General features: G+C 50.0%; 1 protein-coding gene across 1 annotated transcript; it reads left to right on the forward strand.

Annotated features, from left to right (window-relative positions):
* Positions 1–3,471: 3,471 nt before the first annotated feature.
* On the forward strand, positions 3,472–16,233 carry Abcd4 (ATP binding cassette subfamily D member 4). Its single transcript, XM_038337384.2, has 19 exons — positions 3,472–3,596; positions 5,301–5,419; positions 5,539–5,666; positions 6,734–6,873; positions 7,876–7,992; positions 8,308–8,433; positions 9,003–9,053; positions 10,130–10,224; positions 10,470–10,591; positions 10,670–10,761; positions 10,877–10,966; positions 12,781–12,989; positions 13,124–13,215; positions 13,669–13,705; positions 14,017–14,066; positions 14,554–14,606; positions 14,892–14,968; positions 15,486–15,601; positions 15,758–16,233. Exons 1-19 carry the CDS (start codon positions 3,559–3,561, stop codon positions 15,824–15,826), a joined length of 1,821 nt encoding a protein of 606 aa, XP_038193312.1. The 5' UTR covers positions 3,472–3,558; the 3' UTR covers positions 15,827–16,233.
* Positions 16,234–16,916: the final 683 nt, after the last annotated feature.

Consider the following 16,916-nt stretch of genomic DNA (forward strand, 5'->3'; position numbering starts at 1 on the left):
GCACCATCACACCTGGCTTTCAGCTGAATCTTGAAAGACCAGTTCTTATGTTTTCCTATCAATGGGGGAAATAAATGGTAAAAGACATCAATATCGGCCAGGAGTTAAAAATTTGGAGTAAGAAATAGTCCAGGTGAAAACGGAAGTAACAGTGTGATGGGCTCCAAAGCCAGAAGTCTTGGTTATATCCCCAGCCCTCCATCACCTAGGAGCCAATGACTGAGGTTATAGAACCAGTTCCTCCATGTCAAATGGGGGTAACCAAATAACCAGTTTTACAGATTAAAGTAAATGATTCCAATAAAATGCCCAACACCTTGTAGGTGGTGATGGCACATGCCATTAATCCCAGTACTCAGGAGGTGGATCTGTTAGTTTGAGGTCAGCCTGGCTTATAAAGTGAGTTCCAGGACAGCCAGGGCTACATAAAGAGACTCTGTCTCAAAGAGGAAAAAGAAAAGAAATAAGAAAGAAAGAAAGAAAGAAAGAAAGAAAGAAAGAAAGAAAAAGCCCAACATAGCTCCCATGGCTTAGTAAGTGATCAAAGGAGAGTGACAACCACTCATTTCCCTCCCAGAATCTCTTCCCTGTGGTTTGCGCATGTGTAATATCCGACTCTGTATTCTCCGCTTAGCTACTGGCACTTTATCTGTCCCTTTTTTATGGCACAATTCTTAACTGTCTGTACCCTCGTTCAGCCTCTATGGACACTGATAAGCTCCTCAAGGCAATGTCAGTGGACAGTTCAGGCTTCACCAGGAACCTTTCCAACAGGATTTAACAGCTGGTCGACCTTGCGCCCCCCCCCCCCCCTTTCCTCTCTGAGGTACTGGAATTGGATCTAAGGCCTTATGCTTCTTCGGAGCAGATTTACCTGAGGTCATGGACTTCTTGAAGTAACATAGATTTTTAATCCCAGCACTTGGGAGGCAAAGGCAGGGGGATCTCTGTGAGTTAGAGCCCAGCCTGGTCTACAGATTGAGTCCCAAAACAGCCAGGGCTACACAGAGAAACCCTATCTTCAAAAACAAAGCAAAATGTCACAGGGACTAAAAACAATCTCAGCGTGTAGACCATGGAGCATGGACCGTGGACCATGCACCCGCCCTTTGACAGCTGGTTGTTTTTCCTAGCATGATCTTATCTGTATATCATTTCATTTATTTATTGTTTGTATGGGCTTAAGGACAAATGCATTATAAAAGTAGAGAAAAAATTATTAAAGATTCATCATTATGTGTACCTAAGTGTAGATATGTGTACCATGTGTATGGACTGCCTGCAGAGGCTGGAAGAGGGCATCAGGTTCCCTAGAACTGGAGTTACATGAAGTTGGGAGCCCCCTGACATAAGTGCTGGGAACCAAACCTGGGTCCTCAGCAAGAGTAGCAAGTGCTCACAACCACTGAGCCATCGCTCCAGCCCCTGAGAGTTCTTCTTTTTTTTTTTTTAAAGGTGAGCCTATCTACAACGGTTGGAATGTTAGGAATTTCCTTTGGATGGTCTGCTCCAGGGCACTGCCAGCCTATGGCTTTACCTGGAACCCGGTACTGCCTGTTATGGCAGCTGTGCGGCCTGGGCCCCATGTGTGGCCAGGCTACCCTGCGCCTGCCAGCACACACCCGTCACTTTCCCCCAGGACACCCCTAAACAAATGTCAGCCAACCAGGAGCCCTGAACCTTAGAAACCCCCTACTTTTGCTACTATAAAAACCCAACCCCAACTGACTGGGTCTCTCTGATTGATCACTCCGATACGTAGGATACACGGAGTCCAAGTTTGCAAACTTGTGTAAGAATAAAGCTCTTTGCTTTTACACACAGGACTTGGTCTCCTGGTGGGTTCTGGGGGTACTCCATGATCTGGCCTAACAACCATAAGGATTGAGGAATAGTAAGGAGACACATCTAGATTCAAATGTGGGGCTCTGGGAGATATTTTATTGTTTTCTTGAATCTCTCTTTGGGCACTTTAGTCAGTCAGTTGATAACGAATTCCATCCATTCATCTTTTAGCAGTACATCAGCTAGGCAGTGGTGGCACCCCCCCCACCCCAACACTCAGGAGGCAGAGGCAGGTGAATCTCTTAGTTAGATGCCAGCCTAGATAGTTCGAATTCTAGGACAGTCAGGGCTGTACAGAGAAACCCTGTTTTTGAAAAAAAAAAAAAAAAAAAAAAAAAAAAGACCGAAAGAACAACAACAACTAAACCCAAACCATTCAACCAACCAAACAAACCAAACCCCACTATTACTTAGTATTATTGAAAACAGCAATGATTAAGTCAGAATCTCCTTCCCAATGTTTTCCTTGAGGCAGGTCTCCTGCAGTCCAGGCTGGTCATGAACTCTGCACTTTCTGTGTAACTGAGGCATATCTTGAATTCCTGATCTTCCTGCTTATACCGCCTCGTTCTAGAATTACAGGCTTGCACAGCCATATTTGGCTGGAAAACTGACTTATATGTTTATTTTTGTAGTGCTGGGGACTGAACTGGGGGCCTTATGTATTCCAGACAAGCCATTTACCACTGTGCTACATCTTCCTGACTTAAAAGTTCACTTTCGGGGGCTGGAGAGATGGCTCAGTGGTTAAGAACACTGCTTGCTCTTCCAAAGGTCCTGAGTTCAATTCCCAGAAACCACATGGTGGCTCACAACCATCTGTAATGAGATCTGGTGCCCTCTTCTGGCCACTGAAAATACTGTATACATAATAAATTGAAAAAAATTTTTAAAAAAAAGTTCACTTTCGGACCAGGCGGTGGTGGTGCATGCCTTTAATGGGAAAGGGGGAAGGAGGAGTGGGGGGGGGGGGGACGAGGGCCGAGGGAGGTGGATCTCTTTGAGTTCGAGGCCGGTCTGGTCTACAGAGGAGTTCCAGAACAGCTAGGGCTACACAGAGAAACCCTGTCTCGACCCTTGTTCCACCTCTCCCACCAAAAAAGAAAAAAAAAATTCACTTTCGGGAACGTCCTAGAGAAACGGCTCAGCGGTTGTAAGCACTGGCTGCTCTTTCAGAGGCTCAGGGTCTGTAACTTGAGTACAGACACACTCCGATGCCCTCTTCTGGCCTCTGCAAGCACCAGACACGCACGTGGTACTCAGACATATATGCAGGCAAAACATCCATATATATAAAATAATATATATTTTAAAAAAAGTGTAAATCGTTCTGGGACTAATGAGCTCACCCGGCGTGTGTAGTGTGTATATGCATATACATATTCACATATGTATTTCTTTTAAGATCACGCTGCCTTCTCTGGGAGATGTTTACATTCCGAACTACCAGTTGTCAAAAGAAACCTCCCCGACCCAGAGGGGACGCTCTAGCCGCCGGGCCAGCGCCATAAATTCTGGCTATTCTCTTGCTCTTTCCGAAAGCCTGCGCTTCCGGGAGCGGCCGCGGCGCCCGAGCCGTCCTCTCTATCTCCCGCGTCTCTGTGGTCGCTGGCGCCCCTCCCCTTTCCTCCGGGGCGGGGCCCCGAGCTCGGCGGACTCTGCCCGGGGTGGGCAGGGGGCTGGCACTGCTGGCTCATCGGTCGCATCCCGGTGATGGCGGTCCCAGGGCCCGCAGCCCGAGCTGGCGCCAGGTGAGCAGGGCTGGTGAGGACAGCCGGTTGACGAGGACGCCCTTCTGGGCAGTGGGGAAGGGGTTGCTGTCCCCGTCGGGTCCTTTCTTGCAACTCTCCTTTCAGTTCTCCGCGCTCTTTGGAACCCCAGCTTCACAGAGTGGTGCTGACTCGGCTTCATTCTTGGAACTGAGGACACCCCTCTATTGGTAGATTTCTTCCTTGGTTCGCATTCTCAATCCCAGTCCGCTCCTCGGAGCCCTCCCACCCCCACCCTGTGTATTAATTTTTTCAGACACCTTCACTTAAATTGTCATGTTATCTTAAAAAAAAGTAGATAGATTTTGAGTTCATGTAAACAATATATTGTGATTTTTTTTTTGTGGTGTGTTTTTGGTTTTTTTTTTTTTTTTTTTTTTTTTTTTTTTTTAATACAGGGTTTCTCTGTGTAGCACTAGCTGTCCTGGAACTGCATGTTTAGACCAGGCTGGCCCCTAACTCACATAGATCCTCCTGCCTCTGACTCCCAAATGCTGCGATTAAAGGCGTGCTCCACTACTGTCCAGTTTATATGTTGTGATTTTTAAAACAAAAGAAAAAAGAAAAAAAATCAAAAACTTAAAACCGAGCTTTGGGTTTTGAGGTCATCCTCAAAACCTATATGAGTTTTCACTCCTAAATGTGGCCTGGTATCACCCTTATTACTTAGACTATTCCTCTCATTTCCCTAGCAATGCGCACCTAGATTCCAATACCAAGCACCGTGCACTATACTGTGATGGGTATTCCTGCAGTTATCTCTTGGTAGATGTTGCTGATTTTGATCTGGGCTGTCCACCCTGGAGATAAGATGCCGAGCTGTAGTTAGTTCTACAAGGTTGCTCTTTGGAGTGGTCACAACCAGTTTATCCTTCCTGACAGCAGTATTTAAAGGTTCTGGTTCTCTTTATTTCCATCCCCACTATTTGGTATTGTTTAGGTCCCCCTGCCAATATGTATCAATTTGATGTGTGTAAGATAGTGTTCTATTGTGCTAACTTTATTTTTATTTTGTGTGTGAGTGTGTGTGTGTGTGAGTGTGTGTGTGTGTGTGCCATGACACATGTATGGAGTCAGGAAACAACTTTAAGGAGTTGGTTCTTTCCGCACTGGGACCTGAGGATGGAATTCATGTCTTAAATACAAACACTTTACCAGCTGAGACATCTTGTCAACCACACTGTGCTGACTTAATACACGTACTAGGCGTGTAGAGTGCCCCTTTCACAGACTGTTTATCTTCTTTCCCCACTTTCCTAGGAAGTAGCTGACTAGCAGAAATTCCTTGCATGCTCCAGATTGTCCTTCCTTACTAATTTTGTTCTGTAAACGCCTTTTCTCATTTAATCAAAATCTGTGGTACTGTGTTGAATAAAAATACTTCAGTGTAAATTAAGCCCATCAGTTTTACCCTGTATAGTTTGTCGGTTTGGGGTCTTTTCTAAGAAATGTCTTCCCACTGTATCATTATTAAGGTATCTCCACTAAAATACTTTTTTTCCCCACATTTGCTTCTGTTAGGTTAGTAGTGTCACTTTTTGCTTTGATGTCCTCTAGCCCTACCATCTTCAGCATCCATAAGCCATTCTCTGTGCAAAGCCCAGACCTGTAAAAAATGAGGCTAAGCTGGGTACCTCCCATAAGGCTCTGTCCTCTGAGCCTTCTCTCCATGTCTGACATCTGCAGGCCCAGGATAGATCTGCAGCTTGTCCAGCGGTTCCTGAGGATACAGAAGGTTTTCTTTCCTTCTTGGTCATCACAGAATGTCCTAATGTTCATGACGCTCTTGTGTGTGACCCTCCTGGGTGAGTGAGTGGGCTGTGGGGGATGGGATTCCTGGGTTTAGGAGTCCTTTCCTTGTCTCTGGCAGGAGGAAGTGTCTTTCCTTCCCCCTTTGATTTCTGGTTCCTCTCCCTCCCCACAGAGCAATTGGTGATCTACCAAGTTGGCTTGATCCCCAGTCAGTATTATGGGGTCCTGGGAAGCAAAGACCTGGATGGATTTAAGGCCCTGACCTTCCTGGCCGTGATGCTCATTGTTCTCAACTCCACCGTAAGGACTCCCCTTGGCCCTGTGGTCCCTTTCTCCTGTCTGGGGGAATGCTTGGTGGCACCTAATGTTCAGGAAGCAGGAACCAAGCTCGGGGTGTGTTTCTGCCACTTTCTGGGAATTAACAGTTTCCCTGAAGGACAGAACCTGAGGCAGGGCCTTGATCTTGTTACTGACCTATTTGGGATAGACTTTCAGGTTTAACACTCAAGAGAAATAGTCAGTGTCCCTTCCCATCCCAGAACGCTCGCTTCAGGGAACTCAGCACACTTTAAAACCCGCATCTGCAGCCAGAGAGCTGCTACTTCTCTGGCAGCTGAGGCTGTGGCTCAGCCCGAGTGGTGTCACACCTCCAGCCTTCTCGCCTGCTTCTTTCTTGTCCTTCCACTACGTGAGTTAGCGACACCCTACTTGTTTATCAAGATACCTTTATTGGCACTTCTTTCATGTCTTCCTGAACTTTCTTTTGTTTCCTCCATCAAGTTCAACCCCAGTCTCCGTGTGTGCTTGCTCTCTCTGTTGACAGCTGCTGCCACACTCCTTACTGGCTTGTGAACTCCTTGTCATTTCCCTAGGGCTCAGCGTGAGGCTCTTCAAGAATGGCAGGTGATGGAGCAAGGCTCTCCCAAGACCCAGCCTCCATCAGGCTGGACTAGCAGCAGTTTCTGGGGCTGCCCTTTCTTGTCCTTGGGTGACCACTTGGGTGTGCTTTCAGTCAGTAAGACCTCAGATATGTGGAGGCCTCTTCCATGCTTGGGGGCAGAGGAGCAGTTCATACATGGAGCAGACGTGTGACTCCCTGTCTCCAGCTGCAGCTCTGCTCTCAATTGAGACACACACTGCAGAAAGGGGCTTATGGGGCTTGCCTTTAGTAAGCTTGTTGGGATTTGTTGAAGGAGCAGGCATGGGAGCGAATGGGGAAGGGAAATCTCGTGATTTGAAATCCTGAAGTGAGCCGAGTGACTTCTGCCTCATCAGCAGAAGCTCCTGCCAGCTCTGAGCTTTGAACTTAGAATCGCAGGAAGCCATCTTTTCTTCCCCTCCCTTCCCCTCTCCCACCCTGTGCACAGCTGAAGAGCTTTGACCAGTTCACCTGCAACCTGCTGTATGTGAATTGGAGGAAGGACCTCACCGAGCACCTGCACAACCTGTACTTCCGGGCCCGAGTGTACTACACCCTCAACGTGCTGCGGGATGACATCGATAATCCGTAGGCATCCCTCTCCATCCGTGCTACCCCCTGATGGCTCTGTGCGGCCAGCTTAGTCCTGCAGACTCCTGGCCACGCTCGTCTTCAGGAGGCCAGTGTGGCTGCCCAGAGCTGTGTAGGGAGGATGTTCTGCAGAGAGATGGTGGGGCTGAGAATAGGGAGCTAAAACGAAGCAATTAGGAGCAGTTCTTTTTAGCCCGTTTCAAATATTTGAGTTGAAATGAAGTAATTGTAGGAAGCATCCTTGCCAGGCAACAAGCTCTTGGATTAGCAGCGGGGCAGGAGAGCAGAAGGAAGAGAAAATTGCTATTGCTGCCTAGGTTTTAGATCCCTAGTCTGTCACTGCCCTGCCTCTAGTGCTTATGCTCAGTAAGTCTTCGTCTTCCTGTAATGACGATCACGATAGTCCTGTCTCAAAGGATGTGGTGAGGTGAATTGACATTGTCCCTGGTGGGGCCAGCATCATACCTGACATCAAGTGCGGCAGCATAAGCTGAAATTTTAGAGATGAGGCATTGCAGGCAGCCTGTCCTGCCCAAGTGCTCGTGGGAATAGGGGTCACTGTGGCCCTGGTGGTGAGATGGAACCTGTGGGATTTCCCCCTCACTCACCAGCCACAGCTGGTGCTGCCCGCCCGGGGTGACCTTTCCTTAGTTCAAGCTGAGCTTCCCAGGGAAGGTCCTGAGAAGATGGGCTTTTCATGGTGACTCAGCCCTGGTGAAGCTGTCACAACCAGCCCTGACCTGGAGTCGTCCCTGGTCTGTAGGGATAAGGGAGGATTGAGATTAAGGAGAGCATGTTCTCTACCATGCAGAAAGACAGCTCTATCCTCAGATTTCCATGGGTCTTCTGATGGTTTTGTTTTGTTTTTCTCTGTAAATCGAGACAGCAGTCTAGAATCCTGGTGAGAGTCTAAGGACTGTGTGTCTGAGTCAGTCAGGGTTGGAAGTGGAGGTCCCCGGCTCGCTGGGCTCAACTCCTCTTCTGTGTTGTTGGCTGTAGGGACCAGCGCATCAGCCAGGACGTGGAGCGGTTCTGCAGGCAGCTCAGCAGTATGACCAGCCGGCTGATCATCTCCCCCTTCACCCTGGCCTACTACACGTACCAGTGCTTCCAAAGGTGCAGCCTCTCTCTCCAGGGGCCCTCCTCAGCCTGAGTCTCCCACACCCAGGGCAGGGCAGGGTCCAAGGGAGGCTCATCTTTCCCACCCCGCACCTCAGGGAGGCTTCCCAGCTCACGTGCTCATGACCCCGCCCCCTCTTTGGTCTTGGGGCATTTCACCTCTGGCTCAGTAGCTTTAGCCAGGTGTCAGATGACACAGGGGTGCAGAGCTCCAACAGGGGTTACCTGAGAGGGACGAGGCAGGAAGGATGTTCACCAAGCTATGTGTGTGGCATCCCACAACCCCTCTCACCCTCCGTTTCTGTCTTTCAGCACAGGCTGGCTTGGGCCTGTGTGCATTTTTGGATATTTCATCCTGGGAACCATGGTGAACAAGACTTTGATGGGGCCCATTGTGACGAAGCTGGTGCAGCAGGAGAAGCTGGAGGGGGATTTTAGGTGTGTCTTCTCGGGTAAGAGTGAGGGACCAGGTAGCTGCTGTGCCAGCTACTAGCCATGTGTAATCTCCTGGAGGAAATGGGTGTCATATGCATCTTGAGATTTCCATTCTGTCATCTCTGAAGTGAATGATGTACTTGTCTGTTGAGAGAACTGTGAGAATTAGGAACATCATGCATGTGGCGCGGTGAGAAAGGTGTGGCTTGCCCAGCATCAGCACCCTCTGGGGGCCTTTTCACAAGCTCGTGGTCCAGCTGCCCAGTCTGTTGGGCCAGCAGCTGTTCCACATCCTCCCCCTGCCCTGCGCTTCCTGCCTTGGTTAAGCTAGGCATAGGGAAGGAGGTCCCGTAGGCAAAAAATACACCCATCCCATTCCTGCAAGCTGAAGTCAGCACTGTTTGTACAGTTCCTGTTGCCCCACCCAAGCCCTGGGGGTTTCACCCTTGTGACAGCCCAGGGAAAGGCAGCCACAGTCCACAGAGAGCTGCTGGACCCTATGTTGTGTGGGTGTGGACTTCCTCTCCATCCATGGCTCCCAGCGTCAGCACCTTTGCCTTCTCTCTACCTAGGTTCAAGCACATGCAGATCCGAGTGAATGCCGAGCCCGCTGCTTTCTACAGGTGAGCCTAGCAGAGGAAGTTCACCTTCTCCCCACGTTAGTATTAGGAAGGGAAAGATAAAGACTACAACCCTCCTGGTGCAATAGAGCTTGTCACGCTTAACTGTGACCTCTCCCCAGCCTTCTCGCTGTCCTTGGGTACAGGGACTGCTTGTGAAACTGGTGGCTTCATTAGTCTCAGTGGCCTAATATGGGTTCTAAGATGACCAAGGGAAAACATGAGTGGGTGGCTTCATCCTGATTGAGGCCTTACCTTTGTCTCTTTTGCTGTCTGTGAGTGGCTTTCTCTGTCTCTGCAGCATGGGGGTGGGAGTAGGCTCCTCACAGAAGGTCACATCTACACTTCCTGGAGCCAAGGGCCTGGTGTCTTGCTGGGTGTTGTGGAGTTGTATATCTGTACCGTGTGTGTGTGGTACCCACTGAGGTCAGAGGAGGCAGTCAGATCTCCTGGAACCGGAGTAACAAGCAGCTGTGAGCTGCCATGTACTTGCTGGGAGTTGAACCCAGGTCCTCTATAAGAGCAATAAGGGCTGAGCCTTTTTTTCAGTGCCCCCATAGAACTCTTTTTTTAAATTTATTTATTTATTATGTATACAATATTCTGTCTGTGTGTATGCCTGAAGGCCAGAAGAGGGCACCAGACCTCATTGCAGATGATTGTGAGCCACCATGTGGTTGCTGGGAATTGAACTCAGGACCTTTGGAAGAGCAGGCAATGCTCTTAACCGCTGAGCCATCTCTCCAGCCCCCCCCCCCCAACTCTTAAATCACGATCTAACGTACTATGCAGCTGTCACTGGTTCAATTGTAAAGTAAGAAAGGGTGTTAGAAACTTATATAACTGTTATTTTAGCAGAAACCAGCCAGAGTTTTGGATCTGAACCAGGTCTGGCCAACTTCAGAGTTCATGACCACAAACTGAGTCATGGGGCTCAAGCTGTGGATGTTCACGGAAGAGTGTCTAAGGCTAGGAGCAAGCATGGGCTTGATCGCTAAAGGAGGCTGTGGTGGGGGTGAAGGTGCCCCAGCCTTGCTGCGCTCCTGCAGGTCCTGAGACATCTCATTCTTTTCCATCAGAGCTGGGCTCGTAGAACACATGAGAACGGACCGCAGGCTGCAGAGACTCCTTCAAACCCAGAGAGAGCTGATGTCCAGGGAGCTCTGGCTGTACAGTAGGCAGAGGGGCCCTGGGAGGTGGGACCACAGGATGGGGGTGGTCTGATCACTACCCTACGGGTTAGGGATCCTTTTACTGAAAGGATTAACCAGGGGGAGCCATTGCCTTTGCTGTGGGTATCCTAGGGGAATGACATCCGGAGGAAGTGTGACCTTGCTTGACTTCCTGCTCCACATCTTGAGGGTTCCCCTGCAGAACACATGGGTGTCTCCTGGGTCTCACGAAATCTGTTTCCTACAGTTGGTATCAACACCTTTGACTATCTGGGCAGCATTCTGAGCTACGTTGTCATCGCAATCCCCATTTTCAGTGGGATCTATGGAGACCTGAGCCCCACAGAGCTCAGCACCCTGGTCAGCAAGGTGAGGTCGCTTCTGATAAACCCTTTCCCTGTGGCCCAGTACCCGGGGCCTGCACTCACTGCTCTCTGTCCTGACCAGAATGCCTTTGTGTGCATCTACCTCATCAACTGCTTCACCCAGCTCATTGACCTGTCCACCACATTCTCAGACGTCGCTGGTTATACGCACAGGTGAGCGGAGTGTGGAAGGACAGAATCCCACTGTGTGCAGGTGGGCGGGAGACAGGAAGGCGTTTCCCCGTCACCTGGCGTCGAGATCCTGCCTTAGTTCTTCCTTCTTGCCCAGGATTGGAGAGCTTCAGGAGGCCCTGCTGGACATGTCCCGAAAATCCCAAGACTGTGAGAGCCTGAGCGAGAGGGACTGGGATTTGAGCAAGTGAGTACCGAGCTGTAGTGTGGGTGGAAAAACACGATTATCACCAGCTCGAGTGAACTCGGAGCCCCCTCCCAGCCGGGCAGCGGAGATAAGGAGCGGGTGGAAGAACACAGTGATCACCAGCTGGTGTGAACGTGGAGCCCCTTCCCAGCCGGGCAGCAGAGATAAGGAGTAGGTGGAAGCAATCTTCATGTTGTAGCAAGTGCATTATAAGTGTGCACTGTTGGCTGACACCTTCGTCCTGGCACCCGTTGTATAGATTTACATCATTCTCCAGCAGATGTGCACACCTTCTGTCTGGCACCGTAACAAAACAAAAAGCCAGGCACGGTGGCTTACACTTTTAATCCCCGTAGCTAGGAGGCTAAGGCAGAAGGATTGTTTAAGACCACCCTGAACTGCATGGTGAGACCCTGGCTAAATAAAATAAATATTAATATTATTTTATTAATGTGTCAATAAAAAATATAGAAAATAAATGAATAAAAAAGAAAAGAGGGGTTGGGGAGATGGCTCAGTGGGTAAAGTGCTTGAGGATTCAGGTTCAAGTCTCTAGTGATTGCACAGAAGCCAGGTGTGGCGGTGTGTGTCTTTAATGCTAGTGCAGGATGGTGACAACAGGCAGATCTCAAGGCTTCAGAATCTGGTCAGCACTGGCAAACAGTGGGCTCCAGGTTTAGACCTAAGAAGGAACACACAGGACATGACTTCTGGTATCCCACGTGAATGCACACATATGCACACACTTGCATGCACCACACAGGACAAAAATAATCTTTGTGTTTTTTTTTTTTTTAAAAAAGAAGAACAAAAATCTGAATGATGTCCTCCTTATCTCTTCTTTCCGCTGAGCCCGCCACTTACCTTTCTCAGGGTGCCCCTTGTTTCTGTGCCTCCCTCGGACCCAGAGATATCTTTATTCGCACATCCCTGGGGTCCCGCAGTGTTTCATCTCAAGGGCAAATTACTTAACTGTTCTGAGGATCATTTCCTTTATCTCCAAAGAGGATAGTAATGAAATCTTCCTCCTCAGAAGTAAAAATCAGTTGTCATCCTTGTAAAGTGCTTGGGCAGTTGCCACCTTTCAAAAACGGAAATCTGGCTGGGAGTGACACGGGCGTGACCCATGCCTTTAATCCTAGGCCACCGAAGCAGAGGATCTCTGAGTTGGAGGCCAGCCCGATCCACATAGCAGGTTCCAGGATGGCTTGCGCTATGCAAACAACAGAAAGACGAACAAATCCCCACTAATACTAGAATGAAGTCGTGTAGTCCTGGACAAGTCACTTAACCATCTGAGCTGGGGAGGTTTTTTGTTTTTGTTTTTTTTTTATCAACCAAGCAGGGCAACTTTCACCGTTCATGGCTGCCAAGACTGATTAAGATAAGTCACGTAGGGCTGGTCACACTGGGTCACTGGTCAGTGCTCCAGCTCCAGCTTCATGCTGATTCGTAGACTGCCATGACATTCTGCCACAGGCCACCTTAGATGACAGGACCTTTCTCACAGTTCTGCAGACTCGGAATTCAAGGTTTAGGTTAGACTGGGTGAGTTTGGTTTCTCCCGAGTCACCTTGGCTCCCAGATGGTTACTTCCGCGTTTGTCGTCACTTGGCCTCTCTGCAAGCCCTGTCCCTGGGGTCCACTCTGACAGCCTGTTTTAACATCATCCCATCTCGTGCTTTACACCCTGAGGTATGAGGATTGAAACGTCAGTGTCTGAGTTTGATGGGTCAAAGGTGATGCTTCTAAGCCGAGCAGTTACCTGGTACTTCCCTCACGGCCTGTCTTTCCACCTCCCTTCTTTGCCCTAGGGCCCCAGGGTGGCCAGTCACAGAGCCATCAGACACAGCTTTTCTGCTTGACCGGGTTTCCATCCTCGCCCCCTCCTCCGACAAGCCCCTGATCAAGGACCTGAGCCTGAAGATCTGTGAGGGTCAGAGTCTGCTCATCACAGGCAACACGGGCACCGGCAAGACCTCCCTGCTGCGGGTGCTGGGCGGCCTGTGGGAGAGCATGAAGGGTGAGCCAGCCCTCCCTGACCCCGATGCAGCCTTGGCCCCGGTGGGCAGCATGGTGGGAAGTGGGTGAGATGAGAGGAAAGGCAGGCACCTACTCTGCGAGGTCTCCCAATGGCGGCTCCTGTGGGCTCTGCAGGCTCAGTGCAGATGCTGGCTGACTTTGGGCCCCACGGGGTGCTGTTCCTGCCACAGAAGCCGTTCTTCACTGATGGGACACTTCGGGAGCAGGTCAGCAGGGTCAGGGGTCCATCCCTCCAACCTCATTCCATCCACTTACATCCAGGACTTCTAACAGTGTGACAGCCCTCAGGCCCTAGGAGGTTAGGGCCAGTAACGTGCCCGTGCCTGGGAGCTCCCAGCCTCTGAGAACATACTATGCGGTATTTATTGAACCCAGAGGCGCTTCCTAGGGTGTCTAGCTAGTTACCCATTTGTTGGGCATTAGAGTTTGCGCTCAGAAGGTTCCAAGACTCTTGCCTCACAGACACCCTTCTGAAGGCTACAGTTGCTCCACTGGTTACATCTGTGTTTCTCCTACAGGGCCCTCAGGCTGGTGTTACCCCTCTGCTTAGGTGGGGAGGAGTCTGGCTTCTGTGGGTGGTTCCTAGGGATGCTAAGGGGTGGGACTGGATGCAGCTGGCTCTTATCACCTGTCCTAGCCAGAGCTGTTCTTGTTTCCAGGTGATATATCCCCTGAAGGAGATCTACCCTGACTCAGGTGAGCTGTCTCGCCTCAACTCCTGCCTTCTCACCCCAGTTGTCCCTGCTCTGCCTGGGTAGCCCCCCCCCCCCGAAGACTGTCTAGCCAGGCTGTTCGTTATCCTGTATCTGCTCAGTACTTTGGGGTCCTCCTCTTGCCCTGTCTTCCTTTCCTGAAGAGAGACACCCACTGGAGAAAGTAAGCAAGTATTCCTTCACGGGCCGTTCTGCTCTGAGGTTTGTCCTGGGGCGTCTGCCCCTGCTGGAATGAGTGCCCTCCATCCTGCCTGCCTGAGGCCCCAGTGTGCTGAAGAAGCCTCTGTTTTGCAGGTTCTGCTGATGATGAGAGGATCATGAGGTTCTTGGAGTTGGCAGGCCTGGTGAGTGGGACGGGCTCTGGGGACTCGGGCTCACCTGAGCGCACTGGCCACAGGTAGCTGCTGGCCAGCAGAGCTGTTGCCATTTCTGGACCCGAGACTGGGGCAAATGGGGAGTTACACATTGGCAGTAGGAACGGCAGACAGGGTACAGGCAGTAAGGCGCTGTGCTGTTGCTCTCTGTAGAGATATTATTTTCATTTTGGGGTGTGTTTGTGTATGTTGGGTTTCAGAGATTGGGCTCAGGTTGCCAAGCAGGCTGGTATGGCAAGCACTCAACCACTGAGCTATCTCACCTCTGTGGAAAATTTTAAAACAATAACAGAGCTGATGAGTGTTGTCTGCTTCTTCTGTCACCGTCCTCCTGCTAGCCTGGAGTACAGGTGACAACGCCCACCTTGGTAAAAACACTGCTGTGTCAGCATTTGAGGTGGGGATCTAGGACTGCAGAAAACAGGTGTGGACCCTAACTTTATGTCCTCTGTTACAGTCCAGCTTGGTGGCAAGGACTGGAGGTCTGGACCAGCAGGTGGATTGGAACTGGTAAGGATGAGCTATTTCAGGCAGCTCCTCCATGAAGACAGTGGGTCCCAGCAGCCCTGCAAAGCGATAGAATGACTCCTGTCACCAACAGCCAGATGCTGGGCTGGTCCACCCGTTCAGGATCTGTATCTAGGGTGCGGTTTGGGCCTCACCTGCCTTGTGGCTAAGCCGGAGGGCCTCTGTCCTTCAACCAGTCTCTGCAGTGAGCTTGCTTCTTTCAAGACCTGTTGGCAAAAGTCAAGTCGCCACCTCCTTCAAGGGCTCCCTTCTGGTTACTTTTCCTAGGTATGATGTCCTGTCACCAGGGGAGATGCAAAGACTGTCCTTCGCTCGCCTCTTCTACCTGCAGCCAAAGTACGCAGGTAAGGTGCACGCCGTGGGTGCAGGCGCCAGGTGCTGTGTGTACTCGCAGATGCTCACAGCGTGTGGTCCCATCCACCTGTGCGTGATGAGGCATCCCTGTGTCCCCTGTCTGTGATGAGCTTGGCCCTTTGGTATGGTCCTGAGAATGTAAATACCCATTCTTAAACTTCCTGCCGTTGCAGCCTCAGGTAGAGGGGTTGTGATTATAGCTCTTTGGGTTCTGCCCAAGCTGTGGCTGGCAGGGACATATATGTGTGGCGGGTATGGATGTCCTGGATTATACAGTCCTGGGGCACAGTGTTATTTATCTGTAGGCAGCTGAGAGACCTGGGCAGTGCCCACAGGTGTGTTCTCTATCCTGGTGTGGCTCTCTTGGACAGTTCTCTCCTTGGGGCAGGGATCCTCTAAGCCAGGGCAGCTGTCTGTCCTCCACACCCCAGGGTGAATACAGGTCGGAGGAGTGACAGAGTGGGCAAGGGTAGGTCTGTGATCCTTTGCCACCACGTGTGCCGTCAGTGCTTGATGAAGCCACCAGTGCCCTGACAGAGGAGGTGGAGAGTGAGCTCTATCGCATTGGCCAGCAACTGGGGATGACATTTATCAGCGTGGGACATCGGCCCAGCCTTGAGAAGGTACCCACGTCACAGGGATGGCCTGAGGAAGAAGAAGAACACAGAGGTTGGGCCTGGCCAGGCCAGAGGCCCCTCAAACGAGGCGCTGGTTGGCAGAGGGATTGGATGACTGCCCTGGCAGCCATCTGACCTCCATGGGGCAATGATCTCTTGTAGTTTCACTCCTGGGTTCTGAAACTCTATGGAGGAGGACGGTGGGAACTGACCAGAGTCAAAATGGAGTGAAGCCAAACATGGATGCACCAGGACAGCCAAGCCCTGGGTAGGCCTGCGGTGTCCAGGGCAGACGGCAAAGACCGGTGAGGCCAGGGGCCTCAGACTCACCTCAGGTTCTGTGTGGAACCCTAGCAGCCTCTGGCCCTGCCAGGCGTGGCCCCGCAAGGAACACTGAGGTCTCCCCAGTGCTGTTCCTGTGATTTTTTTTATGAATGACTTCAGATAATGGTTGCTGAAGAAAAACTGAATGCCCTAAAAAGTGAAAGATCTGAATGAGACGGCTGTGGGACTCAAGTACGCTGACTAAATTCAGCGATAGATTTTTTAAACTCTAATTAACCACTTAAATTTTATAAATTGATAAACTTTTTTTTAAAAAAAAGAATAAACAATAAAAACGTGGTTTTTCTCTACCATAGAGTGGTCTCTTTGATTGAGTCTCCAGACTTGTCCTTCACGGTGTGGAGGGATACTCTCCTACCTGCCGGGCGCTTCCCCTCAGCCTGTGTCCCTCGCCTTCCACCAGAGCCTGGAGAGGGCACATGTGGCCAGTGCCTGGACCACTGACCCTGGGGACCCTCTCTCTTTGTTATCTTTTGTTTGTTTGTTTCATTACTGGGAATTGAACCTGCAGCCTATGACTCCCAGGCAAGTGCTTTACCGTGGAGCTACATCCCCAGCTGTCTGTATTATCTAACTCAGAAGAAAATCATCTCTTTTTCCTTACCAGCTAAAATAAGGTTGATGGGTTTTGTCTTGTTTTTGTTTCTCCTCCCCACAACAACAACAACAAAAAAAATCTGTATTACAGCAAGGCAGATCATGAGTTTGAGACTTGTCTGGGCTAAATAATAAGACCCCTATAAGTTAAATAGGCAAACCTCAAAAGTATAAAATAAAGTCATTGAACCCAAAGTCCTTTTTTTTTGTTGTTGTTGCCAGATTTTTGTATTCTATTGTAAGTATGTGTGTTTATATACATATGTATTGCCCCAGTGCTGGGGGATAGGACATTTTAAAAAACTTTAAAAAATTTATTAAATTTTTTTCATTCAGTATGTTTTGATCTCCTTCCAGATCCTCTCCGTGGTTTTGTTTT

The sequence above is a fragment of the Arvicola amphibius genome, chromosome 7 (genome assembly GCF_903992535.2).
Source record: "Arvicola amphibius chromosome 7, mArvAmp1.2, whole genome shotgun sequence".
In the NCBI taxonomy this organism is placed as follows: Eukaryota; Metazoa; Chordata; class Mammalia; order Rodentia; family Cricetidae; genus Arvicola; species Arvicola amphibius.

Excerpts from the sequence above, each read along its gene's own strand:
- Abcd4 (XM_038337384.2), top strand. The coding sequence starts at position 3,559 with ATGGCGGTCCCAGGGCCCGCAGCCCGAGCTGGCGCCAG. Across the intron at positions 3,597-5,300 it reads GCAGCCCGAGCTGGCGCCAG|GCCCAGGATAGATCTGCAGC; the intron begins GTGAGCAGGGCT and ends TGACATCTGCAG. Across the intron at positions 14,607-14,891 it reads CAGCAGGTGGATTGGAACTG|GTATGATGTCCTGTCACCAG; the intron begins GTAAGGATGAGC and ends TACTTTTCCTAG.